At 36.1% G+C, this 18,235-nt stretch overlaps 1 protein-coding gene across 1 annotated transcript in view; it reads right to left on the minus strand.

Annotated features, from left to right (window-relative positions):
* PEX5L (peroxisomal biogenesis factor 5 like) overlaps positions 1-18,235 on the minus strand; it is a 182,772-nt gene that overhangs the window by 105,059 nt on the left and 59,478 nt on the right. Inside the window, exon 3 of the mRNA XM_068545420.1 lies at positions 2,156-2,260. Within this exon, the coding sequence (XP_068401521.1) occupies positions 2,156-2,260 (105 nt within the window). The remainder of the gene's footprint in view (positions 1-2,155; positions 2,261-18,235) is intronic.

An 18,235-nucleotide genomic window follows, 5' to 3' on the forward strand; every position in this document is an offset into this window, starting at 1 on the left:
TAACGAGTAAGAATGTGGTATGGTACACAGATTGGATGCTGTGGTTGCCATGAGAAGTACTCACTTTTTCAGATCATTCTGCTGCTTTTTGGCTTGTGCATGCCACTGGTGCATAGCAGGGAAGAAGCCACTTGTGTATAGTGGAAAAAGTATATCAACTAATAAAACCACATTTGACTGAGAAATAATTGTATCACAGCTGTCACAGGATTAATTCCATAAGATTATCAACACAATAGGTGCATTGCATTTTATGAATCAGAACTCTCCGTTTGCTGATTCATAAACTAGTCACTATGCAACAAGAATATGATGCATCAAAGAAAGCATTATATCATCTTCATGCAGTAAAATTGTAACTATTACCTCAAAAACAGTTAATGCAACATTAGACAGGGATTAAAGAAGGAACTTGGTACACACAAATGTTCTGAATATGAGAAAACGGTAATCATTAGTTTCTTTTCTAATTAAAAAAATCAAAATTCTTATTCTGCATTAAATTTAAATTAAACTTTAGGTTATAGTGGTAATTTTGGACATTTGAAAATGATTACTGGAAAGCACATAGCAATGCACGGTTTTGAAGAAAAAGAATTTTGGGCACTAGAGCCTGTCCTAAATCGTGATGTCCTGAAATGATATGCTGCAGCACAACTATGCCAATTGCAAATTTGGATAGCTCTTACCTACTGATGAATATGGCTCTACCATTAGCTGAGAACTCCAAGTGGTTCTCACCTCCCATAACATTTGCCTGAGGAACTGTGGACTGTATATTTTGGATATGGATTCTACAAAGGCAGGAGATCAATGTAAAACTGTATATGTTTTACTATGTAAATTAAGTAAAGAATGGAGGCCTTGGTAAATATTAAGCAAATTTCTTTCCAACTATTACTATGTGTCATTGGGAAGAAGCATCTCCTCTTTTGGATTAAAAAAAAACAAAAACAAAAACCTCACAACATAAGATTATCCCAAAGTCCTGGGAATCTTTATAACTTTTTTATTATTCAATTTTGATGTTATATGTTATTATAATTTTCATTACTTACAGCATAGTGTTTAGAATGAAATGAAACCACACATGTTGGCAGCAGCTGGGGATGTTATCTGATGATATTCTAAAAATAAGTTGCCATAATTTAGCTTTTGATATAAATGCCTTTCATGAGGAATTTAAATGGACATTTTTCTAAATCTAGACATGTTCATATAATTGGAACTGAATCACTGTATTTACTATTGCATTATGGAAAAAAAAAGAAATGTTTAAGATAACAATCTAATCTAAATTATAAGATAAATGCAAGTAAGTAATTTTGCATTTAAGAATTTAAAACTGATAGTTCCACAGAGTGGTGATGAGTATATTATACATACATATGTATGTGGATTTTACAGGGTGTTTCAAAAGTCCCTGAGGACATACAGGATTCATTCTCAGTGTGTCTTTGCATACAAATGCAAATCTTTTTCTATACTTATTATAATAAATACGGAAAATGCCCCTCATGTGCTTTTAATAGAGATGATATTTTTGTTGTCAAGGTCACTAAGTAGAAGAGGGGCCACAAATGCCATTTTCTGCATGGAGACTCAGGGACTTCTGGCTCATTCCTGTAAATTAGTTATCCACATAAATATGTATAGACATACGTAGTATGCATAGTCACAACATAAATATATTTAACATTTAAGAAATTTTAGATATTCTACTGGTAAACTGACATATGTATGCAATATAAGTTGTATTTATTCATAGGAATTTGATTTTTTTTTTTTTTGGTTGTTGTTCAAATGTACCGTTAGCTTAATTGTTATTTCTTTCCCAAAGTTGTTAACAAGACAGACTCCTTTATAAAGAAGCGACATGTTTTACTTGCACATATGTTTTCTTTTTCTTTTTTTAACTAAAGTTTAGTAATGAAAATTAATATCCACAAATAAGTAACTAAATGATGGAATTTTCCTTTTTTTTTTTTTTAGCAATTTTGGTTTTCATTTTATATTGTATAATTGTTTCATTGAAACTGTGTTTTAAAAAAAATTGGATCGAGTTAATGTTTTTTTTTTTTTCTAGTTAAGAATCACAATATCTGATATATTAACATATGTCAGCTTCCTACAGGAACCCTAAGGGTCTGCCCACCTGTGATGTCATAGTAAGGAGGGGCTTTTCTTCAGCAGACTCCTCCCTCGGTATCTCCTTCATCACCATGGCAACAGCCTTATCTGCCGCCCTAGAGCCTTTTCCCTATAACAGTGAAATCAACAATGACTTGTGTCAGGAGAAATCTTTAACTTATTATTTATCACAAGATATTCTAATGTTTAAAGAGCAATCCAACATAAATGAAGAGGTAGGCTGCTGCAAGTGAATCTTGAGGCTTTTGGCTGAGGAGAAAACACACAAAATCTGAAAAAAGGTTATCTGTGAACTTTTTAGTTAGCTACTTTTTCACCTTTACAGCTGACATATTACATTTAATTTTAACATAGTATTTTATATGTATAATATATTTTAAGGCAATTTACATGACATGACAATTTTTATAGTATTGATTTAAAAACACTATAGATTGCCTGTTATGTTCATTTAAAAATGATTCCTATATAATCCCTAAGTGTTTTGAATGACAGTGAGGAGTCTGGATTAGGGATTAGGATCAGGGTCTCACTCCCACAGAGGACTTTTGCTCGGTGATCTCTGGAGTCTGTCATTTTTGAGTGGATCGGGCATAAAAAGTAAACGTGTCATAAAACCTCTAAAAATTCTTCGGCAGCCTAACATCACAGGAATTCACCCAGCTTGTTTATTTTGGAGAGGTAGTATGAAAAAAATTTTCAACTCTCAATGTTCTTGAGATCAAAAAATTTTAATGGAATTTTAGAAATGTCTTTTAATTGGAGAATCTCATAAATCCAGGTGTAAATAAAGGAGGATTAATAATAGAGGCAATGATATATTGATATCTACAATTTTTTGGCCTCATACAAGCATAACTATGGACTGTAAAGGGGTATGCTGGTTTTCTGGGGTTTTAGTTTACCAGATTATTAAGCTTTTGAGAGTAGATAGGGCATAAGGGAAAAAAACAAAAAACAAAATATCACCTTCCCAACCCAATTAGCAACATCTCATACTATGTAAAAATTAAATAATCTTTAAACACTTCAAAAACAAAACCTTCCATTTTCTTTGGTCTTTGGGCAGAGCCTCTCTGGAGAAAACAACCTTATACTAAGTGCACACGTGAATATCTGTGTTGTAAATCTACTTAAAATACAAATGTAGCACACAGAGATATAGGCAAAGAAACAAAAATGGACATGTGAGGGTCCGTTGTCTGAAAGGGAATTAAGAGCTACGGTCACTATTAACTCCAGAGGTTAATAAATCTTGATAGTCTCTGTGCAACTAAAGAGGATAGAATTACATTATTATCTTTGGTTTGCACAGGGCTTTAAGTATTTAAAAGGTAGGTTGACTCTAAGAAGCAGAACATTGTCCATTTTTTCAGGCATTGCCTTTCTAAAATGTAATGAGTGGCAGCTTTTATTTATGGGAAGAAAAACTTTCTGTATACTTACTACATTTAAAAATGTGTGAATCTCTTTACAATGCTGAAAACTTGTTTCTTTGGTTTGTAACTTAAGAACTAGCATTATTGAATGATAATGTGTTATTTCTATGATAGAAAATCAACTATTAGAGATTTTATTCAGCAGATATAACAGTGGTAATTTTCTTTTGTGTTCTGAAAAGTTTATATGGGCACAATCCTTAGATTAACTGAATTCTGGAAGAATAAAGGGCAACAGTGATTCACTGCATACAAATTGGGGTGCATAATGATCCCAGGTTTTTCCTTTAATGAAGCAATGTCATCTTCCTAAAATAGAGATACATACAGTTCTGAATTCTGGGAAAAGATTTATGGCACTCAAACTGACATTTTTTCAAAATATAAAAATTATTTGGATAAAACATTACATACTGTAAGCTCAGTATACCTTTATAAGCTACCCTCATCAACAGACTATATATAGTTTAACAAATATTTTTGCAGCTTATTTTTTTCAAAAGAGCAAAATCATTTGTGAAGAATTCTTTCCATGCTCCAAGAGGTTTAATAATATAGCAATAAACAAAGTGGCATGCTTATATTTAAATTCCTAATATATTTAAAAAAACATATCTAATGTTACAAGGTAAAATTTAAAAAATAATGATTCAGACTCTTTTCTTGGGCTAAGAAAAAAAATATCAATTGATAAGCATCTCAAAAAATTTCAGGTCAATATTTCAGTATACCATTTATTTGAAATGCTACCAATCTATAAACTATGTATAGGTATTTTTCACATGTGCAACTATAATAGCTAGAATTAGCAACGGACATGCCATTTCACTAAAACAAAAACAAAAGAAAACAAAAATTAGTCCTTTCATGCTGAACTCTAGAACAAAGCAGTGGTCAGCTAGAAAGGATGTATAATAAACACATGCGGTGCTTTTTATTTCTTGCAGAAAAACCCACCAAAGCCAGGGTCAGGTCACTTTTTTGAAGACAGTGCCACTTTTTCTTCAAGGTTACACCTACTACCTGAAAAGAGTCATGACACCCAGGTTAGTGCCTGCTAGCAACTTTTTTGCTTTATAGCCTTTTGGCTTTTGAGTTATTACCCCATGAGCCTCACTGTTTCACAAGTGTGGTATAGTCCGAGAACTGAGCAGGAAGGTCGGCCACGTGACATCTCCATGGTGTCTAAAACCACTGCCAAATCACATGAATGCACTCATATATCAAACCAAGATTTCCCCCAGATTGTATTGCCACCTCCACCTGGTACCTTAAAATCAAGCTGTGTCATTTCTGACTTGTCCATTTATCTTGTGGGATAATGCTTCTAGAATTCAGAACCTGTCTGATAATTGAGTTCGCAATTCATGAAACTATACAACTTGGCTTATCAGCAGCTCTGCAGGGCTGACAGTAATACAACTGTGCAGGTTTTTTTTTTTTTTTTAATTCAGTGTCTTAAAACATTGTAAGAAATATATACACATAATTATCCATAGTTCAAGCTCAATTTTCTAAAGAGAACTACACCATAAGGTCAATATTAATCTATTATTTGAAACATCATGAAGACAGCAAAAAGGAAATATACACTGACTACACACTCAAGCAAATAAATGGATTTAGATTACATTAAACCGGTATGCTTCTAAATACGTCATTCTAGCCACAAGAGAATAGTGAAACTTTGCAAGTTGATTATCACATTATGACACCCTCTAGCAATTATTTCAGCCTATTTCTTTTCAAATAATACTTCAAAATCACCTTTTACCACTTCCTTATTGAATCTCTTGAGATATTTTTGACTGTTTAGAAAACAGTATCAGCATAAAGGGAAACCTCTCTTTTTTTGTGATTTGCTGTAGAAAATTCTTTGATTTTTAAAAAATTTCTTTTATCATTTTGTTTCTTCACAAATGAAATATATAAAATAGTAGCTTTTCTAACAAATAATAATTCTTGAGAATAATCTTTTTAACTAATTTCTATTATAACACCAGGCATAAATGCATGAAACACAGAGTGTAGCAAGTGACACTAACATTTATTAAGAAAACTCAATTTTGGCCCACTTCTTCTTCTTCTTCTTCTTCTTTTTAAAATATAGAATATAAGAAACAGAGTAGAAAATATTGGAAGTCACAGGATCTTCTCAGGCTGGATACCAGGCTGTGAAGCTATGAGGTATCCTCAGATGAGAAGGTGTGGGCTCTAGGCCTGTCTCACGGGGAAGGGATCTAACCTATTTAGAGAAGTTACTGTGTGCTGAGCACTCTGCTGGGTGTTTTGCATGTTTTTACTTGTTTGATCTCATGAGAGCCCTGTGGCGTAGGCATTACTGTCTTTGCTAGACATTTTTGGGCTTTGAGGCTCAGAGATGGTGTGATTTGGCCAAGGCCTCAAAGCTAAGCCCGGATGGGAACCAGACCCACTTCCCAGCCTGTGTGCTTCCTTCTCTACCACACTGTTCTCTCTCCATCCAGCTTTGTTAGGGGTGGGAGGGCTCTTCCACTCTGCCCTCATCAACTGCCCTAAACGCAGGGTTTCCAATGGTATCACCCAAGTTTGGGGCAGCAACTACTTCTCAGTATAATTGCACAGTATGGATCTAAGCGATATTTTGGAGAAATATTTTCTTTAGTCTGCAGTGGTCAGTAAGAATCAGCCATCCGTAACTTCACTCATGAGCACATTTCTAACAAAATGTTTTCGTTTCTCCTATCTTATTAGAAAATGAACCTAACATTTCACATATACACAATTTTTTCTGTTTTGTAAATCTTAATAGGCTTAGAAGCTTTAGCATCTCTACAATTATTATTAAATGCTAACTCAATGCCATGAAATGCCATCTTCACTAGGATTTTCCTGAGATCTATCTTGGACACATGAAATAAAATAAGTAATTTCAGAGTAACACAGTCCATTTGTAAGCAATTTTCTAGTTGCATATTCTATTACTGCTACTATGGAGTGTGTAACTTAAAAATTATTTTTAGTATTCTTAATCTGTGGACAATAATACAGAGGCTCTTTATCAAAGATATTAAACAGAAGAAACGGAGATATATTAAATTAGGGGAAGAGTAAAAGACTACAATACCAGACATCTCTGCTAACCCTAAATTAGCTAATATATGAATTTAAATAAGTCTTCCTTTTGTTCTGATTGTAAAATTAATATATGCTATTGCCAAAAATTGAGAAAAAACAGAAACAAGAAAGTTAAAATAGCAACTCTAACATTTTCATGCATTTTCCCCCCAAATTTTATATTTACAATATTGGAGATTAAACAGGTTTTTTTAGGATGACTGTTCTAAGGATAGACAAACTACAATCAAGTTTACAAATGTGAATGTATTGAATATATTTCTTCATACATACATACATGTAAGCAAGTACCTGACATTTAGATCATTTTAGCAACACTGTTTGAAATGAAATGGTATTCAGTATTGCATATGCTGAAAAATTATATATCTCATAAATTCCAGACCCTGGACTTAACATGCACCTGTGGGAAACTGGCCACAAAAAGGCTAATTTCTGATGGCTATTCTTGTCTCTCATGTGCAGAGCCAGGATAACCTTCTTTTACTTGGGAAGGTAAATGTCATGATAAGTGTTATGCTCTCTTCAAACTTCTCTTTCAACATGGGAAAACGTCAGATCAATGTTCCATGAATGGTGGCGATCTTTGCCTACCATATTATGTCTTCTCCTAGTTGTGTGTTCCTGTAGATTTCTTCCAACATAGAGTAGGGTTCAAACCATGCTGGTTCTATCACAGTAACATTTAACTCATCCCCACCCCCAACAGAATGTTTTGTAAATTTTAAAGGTGGTACAAATAGAACTAAATCTGAGCATACTGGTCAATCCTTGGTTCTAAACATCCTGAAGGAAGCACAGATCTAGATGTAAACAATTGGGAAGCATGGATGGAATGCTCTCTTTTCTTAACTAGCAATTCATATGAGGAATTGAAAAATCATTATGAATTCACCACTGGTTCAGTGATCTGTTTATAGCTGGAAATAATATGATTACTGATTCCTTAATAAGGGTAGTCAAGTTGCAGTAAGGAAATTGATGCCTCTAGTTAAAATAATGACACACGGCATTTAAAAGGAAGACATCTAGTTGATTTGTTGATTCTCCATATCTTTCTCTCTTACTTTTTTTTTTTTTTCCCTCCAGCATTGTTTTTCCCAGATGACTCTCCAAACCATCACCTTTGCAATGAAGTCTTCTGAGGTGAATGAGGACTGATTCTAATTACATTCTACTATATAACTCCTATGCCCTCGGTTCGTGTTATGTGCTATTTGGCACTTTTTGTTGTGTGTGGTGTATGTGTATGTGGTGATGGGAGAGTCGTGGATAACAATCTCTTTAATTCTAAACCTCCACACATGAAAGTCGCTGGGATTCCACGCCCCCCGCATGCACACTCACTGTCCTTGGCCTGAATGATTGGTGTAGGGGCTCGTTATGACTTTTATAGGCCCTCAAACTTTTGCCTTCATGGGCCCCTTCCTCCATAAAAAAAAAAGGTAGAAGAATGTATTTTATGACTAAGCTGTATCAAGAAAAGTATAATCCAGACTGAATTTATTATTACACATTCATTATTGTAATAGTCATTTTGGGGGTTCTGATTTTAAGAAAGATATAATTAAAACATTTTTATGGGTCCTTAAGAGTATCTTGGGCCCTCTGAACTATGTCCACTGGGCTGGTGCATAAGGTGACCCTGGGTTTGTGTCTTCTCCATAGTCAGTGTGGTGTCCCTGGGGCTGCTCTCTCTCTCACCTCTGGGTAGTCCATTTCGGCAGCAGCTGCTTCCATCACCTCCTCAGCACCTCCACAGCAGCTGTTCCTGCCCTAACAGGCCCCCTTACCACCAATGCTGCCCTTACTATTTTTGTTCACTTTCAGGGTGTCTCCCCTAACAGTACTCACCAATCATAATAGGTGCCCAATCAGTAGCTTTCATCTTGTAGTTCTTAAAACACCCTCAGAAAACCTGGAACATTTAGGCCCGAAGCAGGAAACACTGGTGTGTAAAACTGATGTGACTCTTAAAATGTGGTCTCTCCCTCAGAAAATAGGCCTAAGCACTTTAGTCTCTCCTGTCTCAGGGTGTGTTCTTGACCATCCAGGAGCACTCTTGAGGAAGCTGAGTCCACCTCTATCTCTACTTTTATTTTAAAAAAATCAGCCCTCAATGACCAGAGTCACCAACTGGTCCCAAAGCACTCTTTGTCATTTTTTCTAATTTCACAGTGGGTCACTTGAGGAACAGGATTGCCCATACCCCAAATTCCTGAGTTGTGCATGGAGATTAAGCTCCTCCCAGGGACCTTGTTATAATCCTTTATTTTGTAAAATGTTCTGTGACTGTCTCATCAATGAAACTACCTTGTGCGAACAAAGATTGTGCTTGATTCTTTTGAACTACTTCGTATTCTTTGGTATAGTGATAGACACTCAAGTTCACTCAGTAAATACAAGTAACTACTAAATACTTTTTTCACGTGAGGGTACTGAAATCACGTAATATGGCCAACTCTGACAGAAGGTGATTTTGAATTACATAAAAAGTCTTAGACATTTAAAGAAATGAAATAGTTTCAAAATAAAAATAAAATCTAAATAAAATTTCATTAAAATTTATAAAAGGTTACCAAGTAAAGATGCTTAAAATTGGCTTTGAAGGACAGATAAGACTTCTTTTTAATTAACAAGATCCATTTGTCCACAATTTACCATTTGTTTGTTCTCTGGAGAAGGTTAAACATTCCCCGTCTCACTCCCACCTTGTCCCCCAGGCATATTTACTCTGTTTGCTTAGCAAGCTTTCCTGACAAAGGGTCAAAGTCACATCACTCAGTGTTCACTCATCTATAACCAGTTCTCAATTAGTGAAGTTTTACTATCAGGCTTACTCTGATTAACGTGGCTTTAAATTACTTGGAACCTATTTTGCATTAATATTGAGTTTCTCTATTATGCACCTGGAAACAACTTTTGCTACCTAAAATGGTCTGGTTTAAAAAAATTGTTTTCTTTTGACCTTGTTTGGCTTATGCTGAGGATGACATAAATAATACATATTAAATAATTAAGAAGTAACATTTAGGGCTTCCCTGGTGGCGCAGTGGTTGAGAGTCTGCCTGCCAATGCAGGGGACACGGGTTCGAGCCCTGGTCTGGGAAGATCCCACATGCCGCGGAGCGACTGGGCCCGTGAGCCACAATTACTGAGCCTGCGCGTCTGGAGCCTGTGCTCCGCAACAAGAGAGGCCGCGATAGTGAGAGGCCCGTGCACTGCGATGAAGAGTGGTCCCCGCTTGCCACAACTAGAGAAGGCCCTCGCACAGAAACGAAGACCCAACACAGCCATACATAAATAAATAAATAAATAAATAAAAAAAGAAGTAACATTTAATTTCTGGTATGATATGTTTTCCTTTCTTGTATGATAAATCCCAAATTTGTTATTTATATTTATATAAATACATTTATGTTTGAGAGGCCTTTGATGATTGTGTGAAATATGTAACCAAAAAAATGCAATGGTAATTAGAGGGTTACTTTTGTTATTTTCAATTCCTTGTTAAATACCTCAGATGATTTGCAAAACAGGCATTTGGGGGAGGGGGGTTATTTTTAAGCAAAAGGAAAAAGACTGAAAACACAAAGTTCTAAAGATTACTTTGTTATTTTTTTTCTTTCCGAAAAATATCCTCCCAAATACAAATACTCCAGACTACTTGTATCTTACTTGCACAAATGGATACATATCCAACACTCAAGAGAAAGTAAGGTGTTATGAGAATCATTCATCACCAGCATAAATAGTTGCTGAAATTCTACTGAATCAGTGGTGTTTGGGGCATAGGGAGAGGTGAGACATGGCCTCTCTCTGGGAGGGGTTAGGAGAAGAGGTATTGAGGTCTGGTTTCTAAGTGCTTGAAATTAGCCAAGGTGGTATAGTACACAAGATAGTAACATGTGGAAGGATAGTGGTGTGGAAACTTGGGAGGAACCATGTACAAAAAATCAGTTTCTTTATCACTCCCATCTTTTCCACATATTCTTGATTGGAAAGTTTTGCAAAGAAAATATAATAAATAAGAATCCCTGTAGATAAATATGTGGTTAAGACAATGAAACAGTTCCCTTGAATTGATTTGATTACCTGTGAAACTCTTTTTCTTATCGGTGATTAGATGCATCCCCCAACGTCTTGCCCCTAGTAAGTAAAATCTATTTACCAAGTAAAAAAAACAAAGAAGAAAGAATTCCATCCCCCTACCAAATTGGAGGCCTTTCAACATTGACTATTGTTATCTTAGAGCAAAGAAATTGAATCCCACCTCTTTTAAAAAATAGATGTAAAGACCATGTGGTAAATATATTGTTACCAAATTTTTGAATTTGAGATAGCAAATTTATGCAGATGTCATAAGGTAGAATTACACTGTGTCCACTTTCTTTCTAGAGGAGGGCTAGTAACTAGTGAACTTGAATTCCCCTTTATGAATGTTTCAGGCAAACTCTATTCCTAATTTATGAATAAGCGCTGTGGACTTGGAGTCTGACTACTCAGTAGCCTTCTTTGTATCTTTCCTCATTTTCTGGCAGGTGCAAGTTTTTACCAGCTTTTTCTCCAGTCACCAAATGCTCCAGTTTTGTTGATGTAACTTAGGAAAACTAAATTACAGAAACTAGGCTAAATTCACAAGCTACTAGCCAAAAAGGTCTCAGCTAAGGTACTCCACCTGCCTGACTTCCCTGAAACAGTTCTAAGAGAGAAGCTGAGGCTTTGGGCATTTCTATTCTAAAATTCTGGATCAGACTCTGGCATCTCTGCTTATCTTGATAGTCCTCTGGGGGGTCATCAGCAGTGTGTGAGTTGCCTCCTCCCTCATGCCTTCTGGTTCCTTAAAAGGATGAACAGGGGCTTCCCTGGTGGCGCAGTGGTTGAGAGTCTGCCTGCCAATGCAGGGGACACGGGTTCGAGCCCTGGTCTGGGAAGATCCCACATGCCGCGGAGCAACTGGGCCCGTGAGCCACAACTACTGAGCCTGCGCGTCTGGAGCCTGTGCTCCGCAACAAGAGAGGCCGCGATAATGAGAGGCCCGCGCACCGCAATGAAGAGTGGCCCCCGCTTACCCCAACTAGAGAAAGCCCTTGCACAGAAACGAAGACCCAACACAGCCATAAATAAATAAATAAATAAATAAGTTAATTAAAAAAAAAAAAAAAAAAAAGGATGAACAGTCTTTCTCACTCTGGGGAGAGAAGTTAGGGAAAGTATGGAGAGACACCGGAGTGATGAGCCCCAGTCACTGTGTGGCCATGGGATTAACAGCTAATGGAGCCAGTGTAGCCTCCATGGTCAGCGGAAGGGAAAGAAGGATTGCATGGTGTGGCATGCTGGCACAAATACCACGACTGGAGTCAGAAGACCGGAGTTTCAAATCCCAGCTCTTTTATAAATTATTCTCTCTAAGGCTTCATTTTACCTTCTGAAAATAGGATAGAAATACTATATTTCTACTTCATACATTTATGAGAATTAAGTATATATGAAAGCACCTCCACAACGCCTGGCACATGGTAGTGACTCAATAAATATTAATTGACTCTGAATGGTTACTGCTGAACTCATGGACTCTGTGGGCTAAGTGTCCTTATGAAGTAGGTAGCAAAAGATACAATATTATGTTTGTGAGATTCATCCATGGAGTAAGTAGCAATAGTTATTACATTCTATCCACTGTATAGTATTTCATCATCTGAATATACCACAATTTATCCATTAAACCGTTGATGGACATTTGGGTTGTTTCTAGCTTTTGGTTATTACAGAAACCACCGTAATGAACTTGAGTTTAGAAGCCATATGGAATGTAAGAGGAGCAATAGGTATGAAAGCAGTAAAGAGATTTCAGTAACAGCAACAGAGGCAGAGAATAGTCACAGTATGGATAGGAGACCAGGTTTGGGATGACCTAAATCAAAACCATATGACCTAGCAATCCCACTACTGGGCGTATACCCTGAGAAAACCATAATTCAAAAAGAGTCATGTACCACAATGTTCATTGCAGCTCTATTTACAATAGCCAGGACATGGAAGCAACCTAAGGGTCCATCGACAGATGAATGGATAAAGAAGATGTGGCACATATATACAATGGAATATTACTCAGCCATAAAAAGAAACGAAATTGAGTTATTTGTAGTGAGGTGGATGGACCTAGAGTCTGTCATACAGAGTGAAGTAAGTCAGAAAGAGAAAAACAAATACCGTATGCTAACACATATACATGGATTCTTAAAAAAAAAAAAAAATGGTTCTGAAGAACTTAGGGGCAGGACAGGAATAAAGACGCAGACGTAGAGAATGGACTTGAGGACACGGGGAGGGGGAAGGGGAAGCTGGGAAGAAGTGAGAGAGTGGCATGGACATATATACACTACCAAATGTAAAATAGATAGCAATATAGATAGTGGGAAGCAACCGCATAGCACAGGGAGATCAGCTCGGTGCTTTGTGACCACCTAGAGGGGTGGGATAGGGAGGGTGGGAGGGAGACACAAGATGGAGGAGATATGGGGATATATGTATATGTATAGCTGATTCACTTTGTTATAAAGCAGAAACTAACACACCATTGTAAAGCAATTATACACCAATAAAGATGTTAAAAAAAAAAAAGACTTATAAGGCAGAGAAATCAAGGCTCCGAAGCAAGGCCAGGATGCTGAATCTAGCCACTAGGGATAATGAGAAACCAGTTTCTAATGAGCTGAGATTAGTAACTGTTATGGTCTGAATTGTCTCTTCAAAATTCATACATTGAAGGCCTAACACCCAGTAGCTCAGAATGTGACTGTATTTGGAAGTAGGGTCTTTATTAAGGTGGTAATTAAGTTAAAATGAAGTATTAGGGTGGGCCCTAATTCAATATGACTTCTTATAAGAAGAGGAAATTAGGACATAGAAGGAAGACTATGTGAAGGCATGAGGAGAAGACAGCCATCTATAAGCTAAGGAGAGAGGCTTCAGAAGAAGCGAATCCTTCTGACACCTTGATCTCAGAATTCTAGTCTCCAGAACTGTGAGCAAATAAATTTCTGTTGTTTAAGCCACCCAGCTTGTGGCACTGTGTTACGGACATCCTAGTAAACTAATACAATAATGAAAAAATTACCCATGATTACAAAGTAATCTTACTTTCATACTTCAATAAATCGTTTAGAAACATCCAAAGACAATTCAGTTACAGGTCTATTTTAAGCCTTCTCAGTTAATTCCTTTTGCGATTTCTAACCTGATCAAAAGGACTTTGTGGATATTGAAAACTATAAATTTTGAACCCAGGTGGCCAAAATTGGCCACTATGGTGATATCCCATCAGGGACTATGACCTACTTGTCAGGGAGTGTTACCTAAAAGAAATTCAAATGAAGATTGTGCGTGGAGTGGTCAGCCAGTGCCAACAGGAGCTGTGTGTTGGTTCCCAAACTTGAATAGAGATTTTAGCGACAACATGTAAAAGTGAGAACTCAATATACACTAATAATTTTAAAAACCAGCAAAATCCTATTAGCTGAGTAAATTATTTTCCATATGTATTTGGGTGTCTACAGTATCTGAAAGAACTATTTATTATTTTGAAAGAGTAATTTGATAAGGCTACACTATAATGAAATGTAAAAGCTAATGGACTTCCCCTAACAATAGAAAAACAAGGCAAATCTGGATCTGGCCCATTCAGGTAGCAGTTGCAAAACTCCAAGGTACCATGAGATTGCTGATGAATTCACAGACTGTGTTATGTGCTCTAGGGTTGACAATGGTAGGGCCCTGATATGGTAGGGCCATATTAGGAAATCTATTCAACCAAAGTTATATAATCACAATAAAAAAGATGACCTTCAACTTTCAAAGTCTAAGAAAGGCTTCAACAATAGAAGACCTTAAGAGTGTTAAAACATTTCTAGCAGTTCTAAAAGTATATATTTCTACTAATGAGTTCACTGGTTTGTCTGATGAATTACAAATTGACACCACATTCATATCTTGTTCCTAAATTCTGAAGGATTAGAACAGTTTGGTGGACCGTTGAGTTCATGGAGGTGTTGAGTCATTTCTACACCCTACTTTAGGCAGATTGCCTATATCGCCTATACTGGAAATATGTATTTAATCTATGTCCCAAGTCACTACAGGCAAAAGAGTGATTTGATAATATTAATTTTAAATTGCCTACGAAGTTTTTCTCAGTCTCCTAAAGATGGATTCTCTGCAATCCCTTACATTTTCTTCTTCCTGAATGTCAGATATATATCAAAATAGATTAAGTTAACATTTAAAAGAGATTTGGCCTGAACTTACTTCAACCTACCAAATAAAACATTATGATCTATTAGTTTCAAAGATAAAAGCAACTACATGATAGTGATATTTCATTAGACAGATTGAAATTGATTCTAATTCTAGATAGATGTTATGTGTATAGAAAAAAAATTAATTTCTTTAAGATCCTAGTTTTTCCCACATCAACATATACCAGAGTTTATTAAGCTTTTAAAAGGTTCCCAGAAAGTATAAAAGGTCTTAGATTCTCCACTTAAGCTATTCCTCTAAACACTAAATTGAAGAAAGCTCAAAATGGTTTAAATCTATCAAAATTTGTCTGAAAATTTACCATTACTCTTCCCTCCTCCACAGATTAACAATATCACACTATTTCCTTTTAGCCACTTATAATCTGTTCAGTTATAGTAAAAACAAAAACCTAATTAACCAGTATCCTCAATTAATTTTTCCAGAAAATGTCATGTTTAGAAGAAAAAATTAATTTACAAACAAACAACCTCATTTGAAGGATACTAAAGATTCCAAGTTATGCCCCACAGTCAGTATATATTCAGCCCATCTCTGACAATTACATCTGGGTACCACTCAGTAAGGAAAGATGCACTGAGAAATAGCCCTGAGGACAGTAATATCTCCATTCTTCAAAGAAAGAATTAGGTATAGTGTTATTGTACTTAGTAATACAGAAAGAAGCATTAATACATTTTAGAAAGATCTGCCACTAAAAAAGTTTTTTTCCCCTTTTGGTCAATCTTGATGCAATGAAAAATTTCAATTAATAACAACACTCAAATAGCTCTGAGTGTTCTGGTTAATTGAAACCTTGTAATATTTCACTAGACTCAAAAACACAAAGACTTCTTTTTAACTTCTTATACTTAAACACGCTTTTCCTCAAATGTCAACACCAAAGTAATAGAAGATCAGTTATTTTAAAGGCTTACTTCCTGTTTTTTTCCCTTAGTCCATCATGGATCACAGTTGCTTTTAGTTGTGACACATACGTGTATGTCATATATGTTCTGTCATACCTAAATATATATATTATATATGTTATCTATTACTATATCTATATCTATATCATGGCTAACTTATGCAACTGAATAAAAATGTTAGATTCATTTTCTAGTCTTATTTCCATCTACAATAAACATTTGTTGCAAATGTCTTTTAAGAGATTTTAAATTTCAGTAAAAATATAACATACTTTGCTGCAGAACTTGTATATTAAAGTCATCAAAATTTAGAAATTCCAGAGATATTTTTTTCTGCTTGACCTTTCCAACAACTTAAAAAAATTTTTTTCAGTAGGCTTACAGTTAAGCTGACATTTTCTTTGAAAAGTGAGAATGAAGCTGTTTGCATTTTTACTCTCATTTAAAAAAAAACAAACGCTTATTTTCTTAGAGAAGATTTAATTGGAAATAGAAATGTGCTTCTTGACTTTGGATATTTTAATATCATAGTGGTTTCAGTTACGACAACAATAATACAAACTATGTCACAGTAAACAAAGAAAGTGATAGTTTTTGAAAGAATTTAACTTGGATTTCTCTATTATGGAACTTATTGTCTATCTAGGTCTCTTTTAACTAGTATTGTATAATTTTACTCATTTATTTGTTTTAGTTTAAATTCTGTGAAGGTTTATAGTTTATTTAAAAATCATATCATACCATGTCAATATTTTTATCTTTTTCCCCTTCTCCAAAATGAACAATGAAATTAGGTACTTCATACGCTGGGATCTTTTATGAATGTGGTTTCCCTCTATATGATATTTGTGACTGCAGAGGCAAGAGCAAGAGTTGACAAAAATACACAGACTGGATCTTTCATTTGATTAGCCTGGGTTTCAGAAAGTTGATGTCTCAAGTGCAAACGTGGTTCAGAATGTCAATCTTCCTACAGGGCACCAAATTTCAACAGAGGACAGTCCAAATTGTAAGAGTTGCCTGGCATCATGAACGTTCTTGAGAGAAGGGGCTCTTTGTGACTCTGTCCCTCCTTGGGTCTGCAGGATCCTCTTCCATCACTTCCTCTCCTGCAGCTCCCTTCTTACCAGCTCTTCTGCACCATTCCCCACGCCAGTGAAGGCTGTATGGATGCAAGTTTCTGCATCTCTGCAGAGACTGTTCTCTTCACTTGGAATTCCCATCTCTTCATCTCTACCTGTTGAATTCCGTCTATTCTTCCAGATCCCGTTCAATGACGATTTTTTCTTTCGCTGAAGTCCAGACTTTGATCTCCCTGAAGCTGGACACTGAGTCTCATATTCTGCATTGTGTTGCCACAAGCGCAGTGTCTTGTGGGTAGAGGGGTGCTAAATGAAGGTTCGTTGAGTGAATGAATGAATGAAGGCATGGGTAGATGGATAGATGATATATAGTCCTATCTGCCTAAGACTTCTTGAGGTTTCTCCTAAACCTGGGTTACAGAAGTATGACACTACCTCCTTCACATACCCCTCCACCACTAAGCAGAAACTGGAAATTTTGGCTTCTGGCTAAGAATTTAATGGCATCCTTACCCGTGATAATTAAAAACCCTTTGATCTCACTGTAGTAGCCAAGGCAAAGGCTATTATGAGTATATGGTTCATCCATGGGCTCTTTTCATATTTTCTGCAAATCCCTTTGTGGAGGTGGTGGAAATCACATTTACTTTGGATTAAAACATAGTAGGAATTTGAAATAGGGAGAAAGGAGAGAAAGAAGATTGTCTGAAAAAACTCTGCATAACTAAAAAAAAAATTTGGTGGCAATTTAGTTCTCTCTTCTACCTCCTTCCTCTTCAAGTTACATCCCCAAACTTCCAGTGATATCTGCTGCAGACCCAGATACCTTCTGTAAGATGCAACTTTTTTGCTTGTAATTGAGGAATAGATGTTCCACATGTTCCACACTCATACTGACAAGGTGCGGAAGAAGGAGAGAAAACAGAGAAGTTACTTGTACGCTTTGCTTTGTACCACATATGAAGAGCCCAGAACAGTGCCTGACACAGAGTAGGTTGAATGAATTTTTAAAAATCCCTCTGATAAAGCAGGAGCAGGAGCTCAGAGCCAGAACACTTAGTATCCCCCCAATTTGCAGAAATCTTGTGAAGTGGTGCTGGGATGGAGAGGCACTGAATTTCATAGTGCAGGAGTGCTTTGAGTCAATCTTATTTTGATCCTAAGATTCAGGGAGACCCAACTGGCATAGAGGTTATATAAAATTAAAGAGAAGAAACTA

Source organism: Eschrichtius robustus, chromosome 6 (genome assembly GCF_028021215.1).
Source record: "Eschrichtius robustus isolate mEscRob2 chromosome 6, mEscRob2.pri, whole genome shotgun sequence".
NCBI lineage: Eukaryota > Metazoa > Chordata > Mammalia > Artiodactyla > Eschrichtiidae > Eschrichtius > Eschrichtius robustus.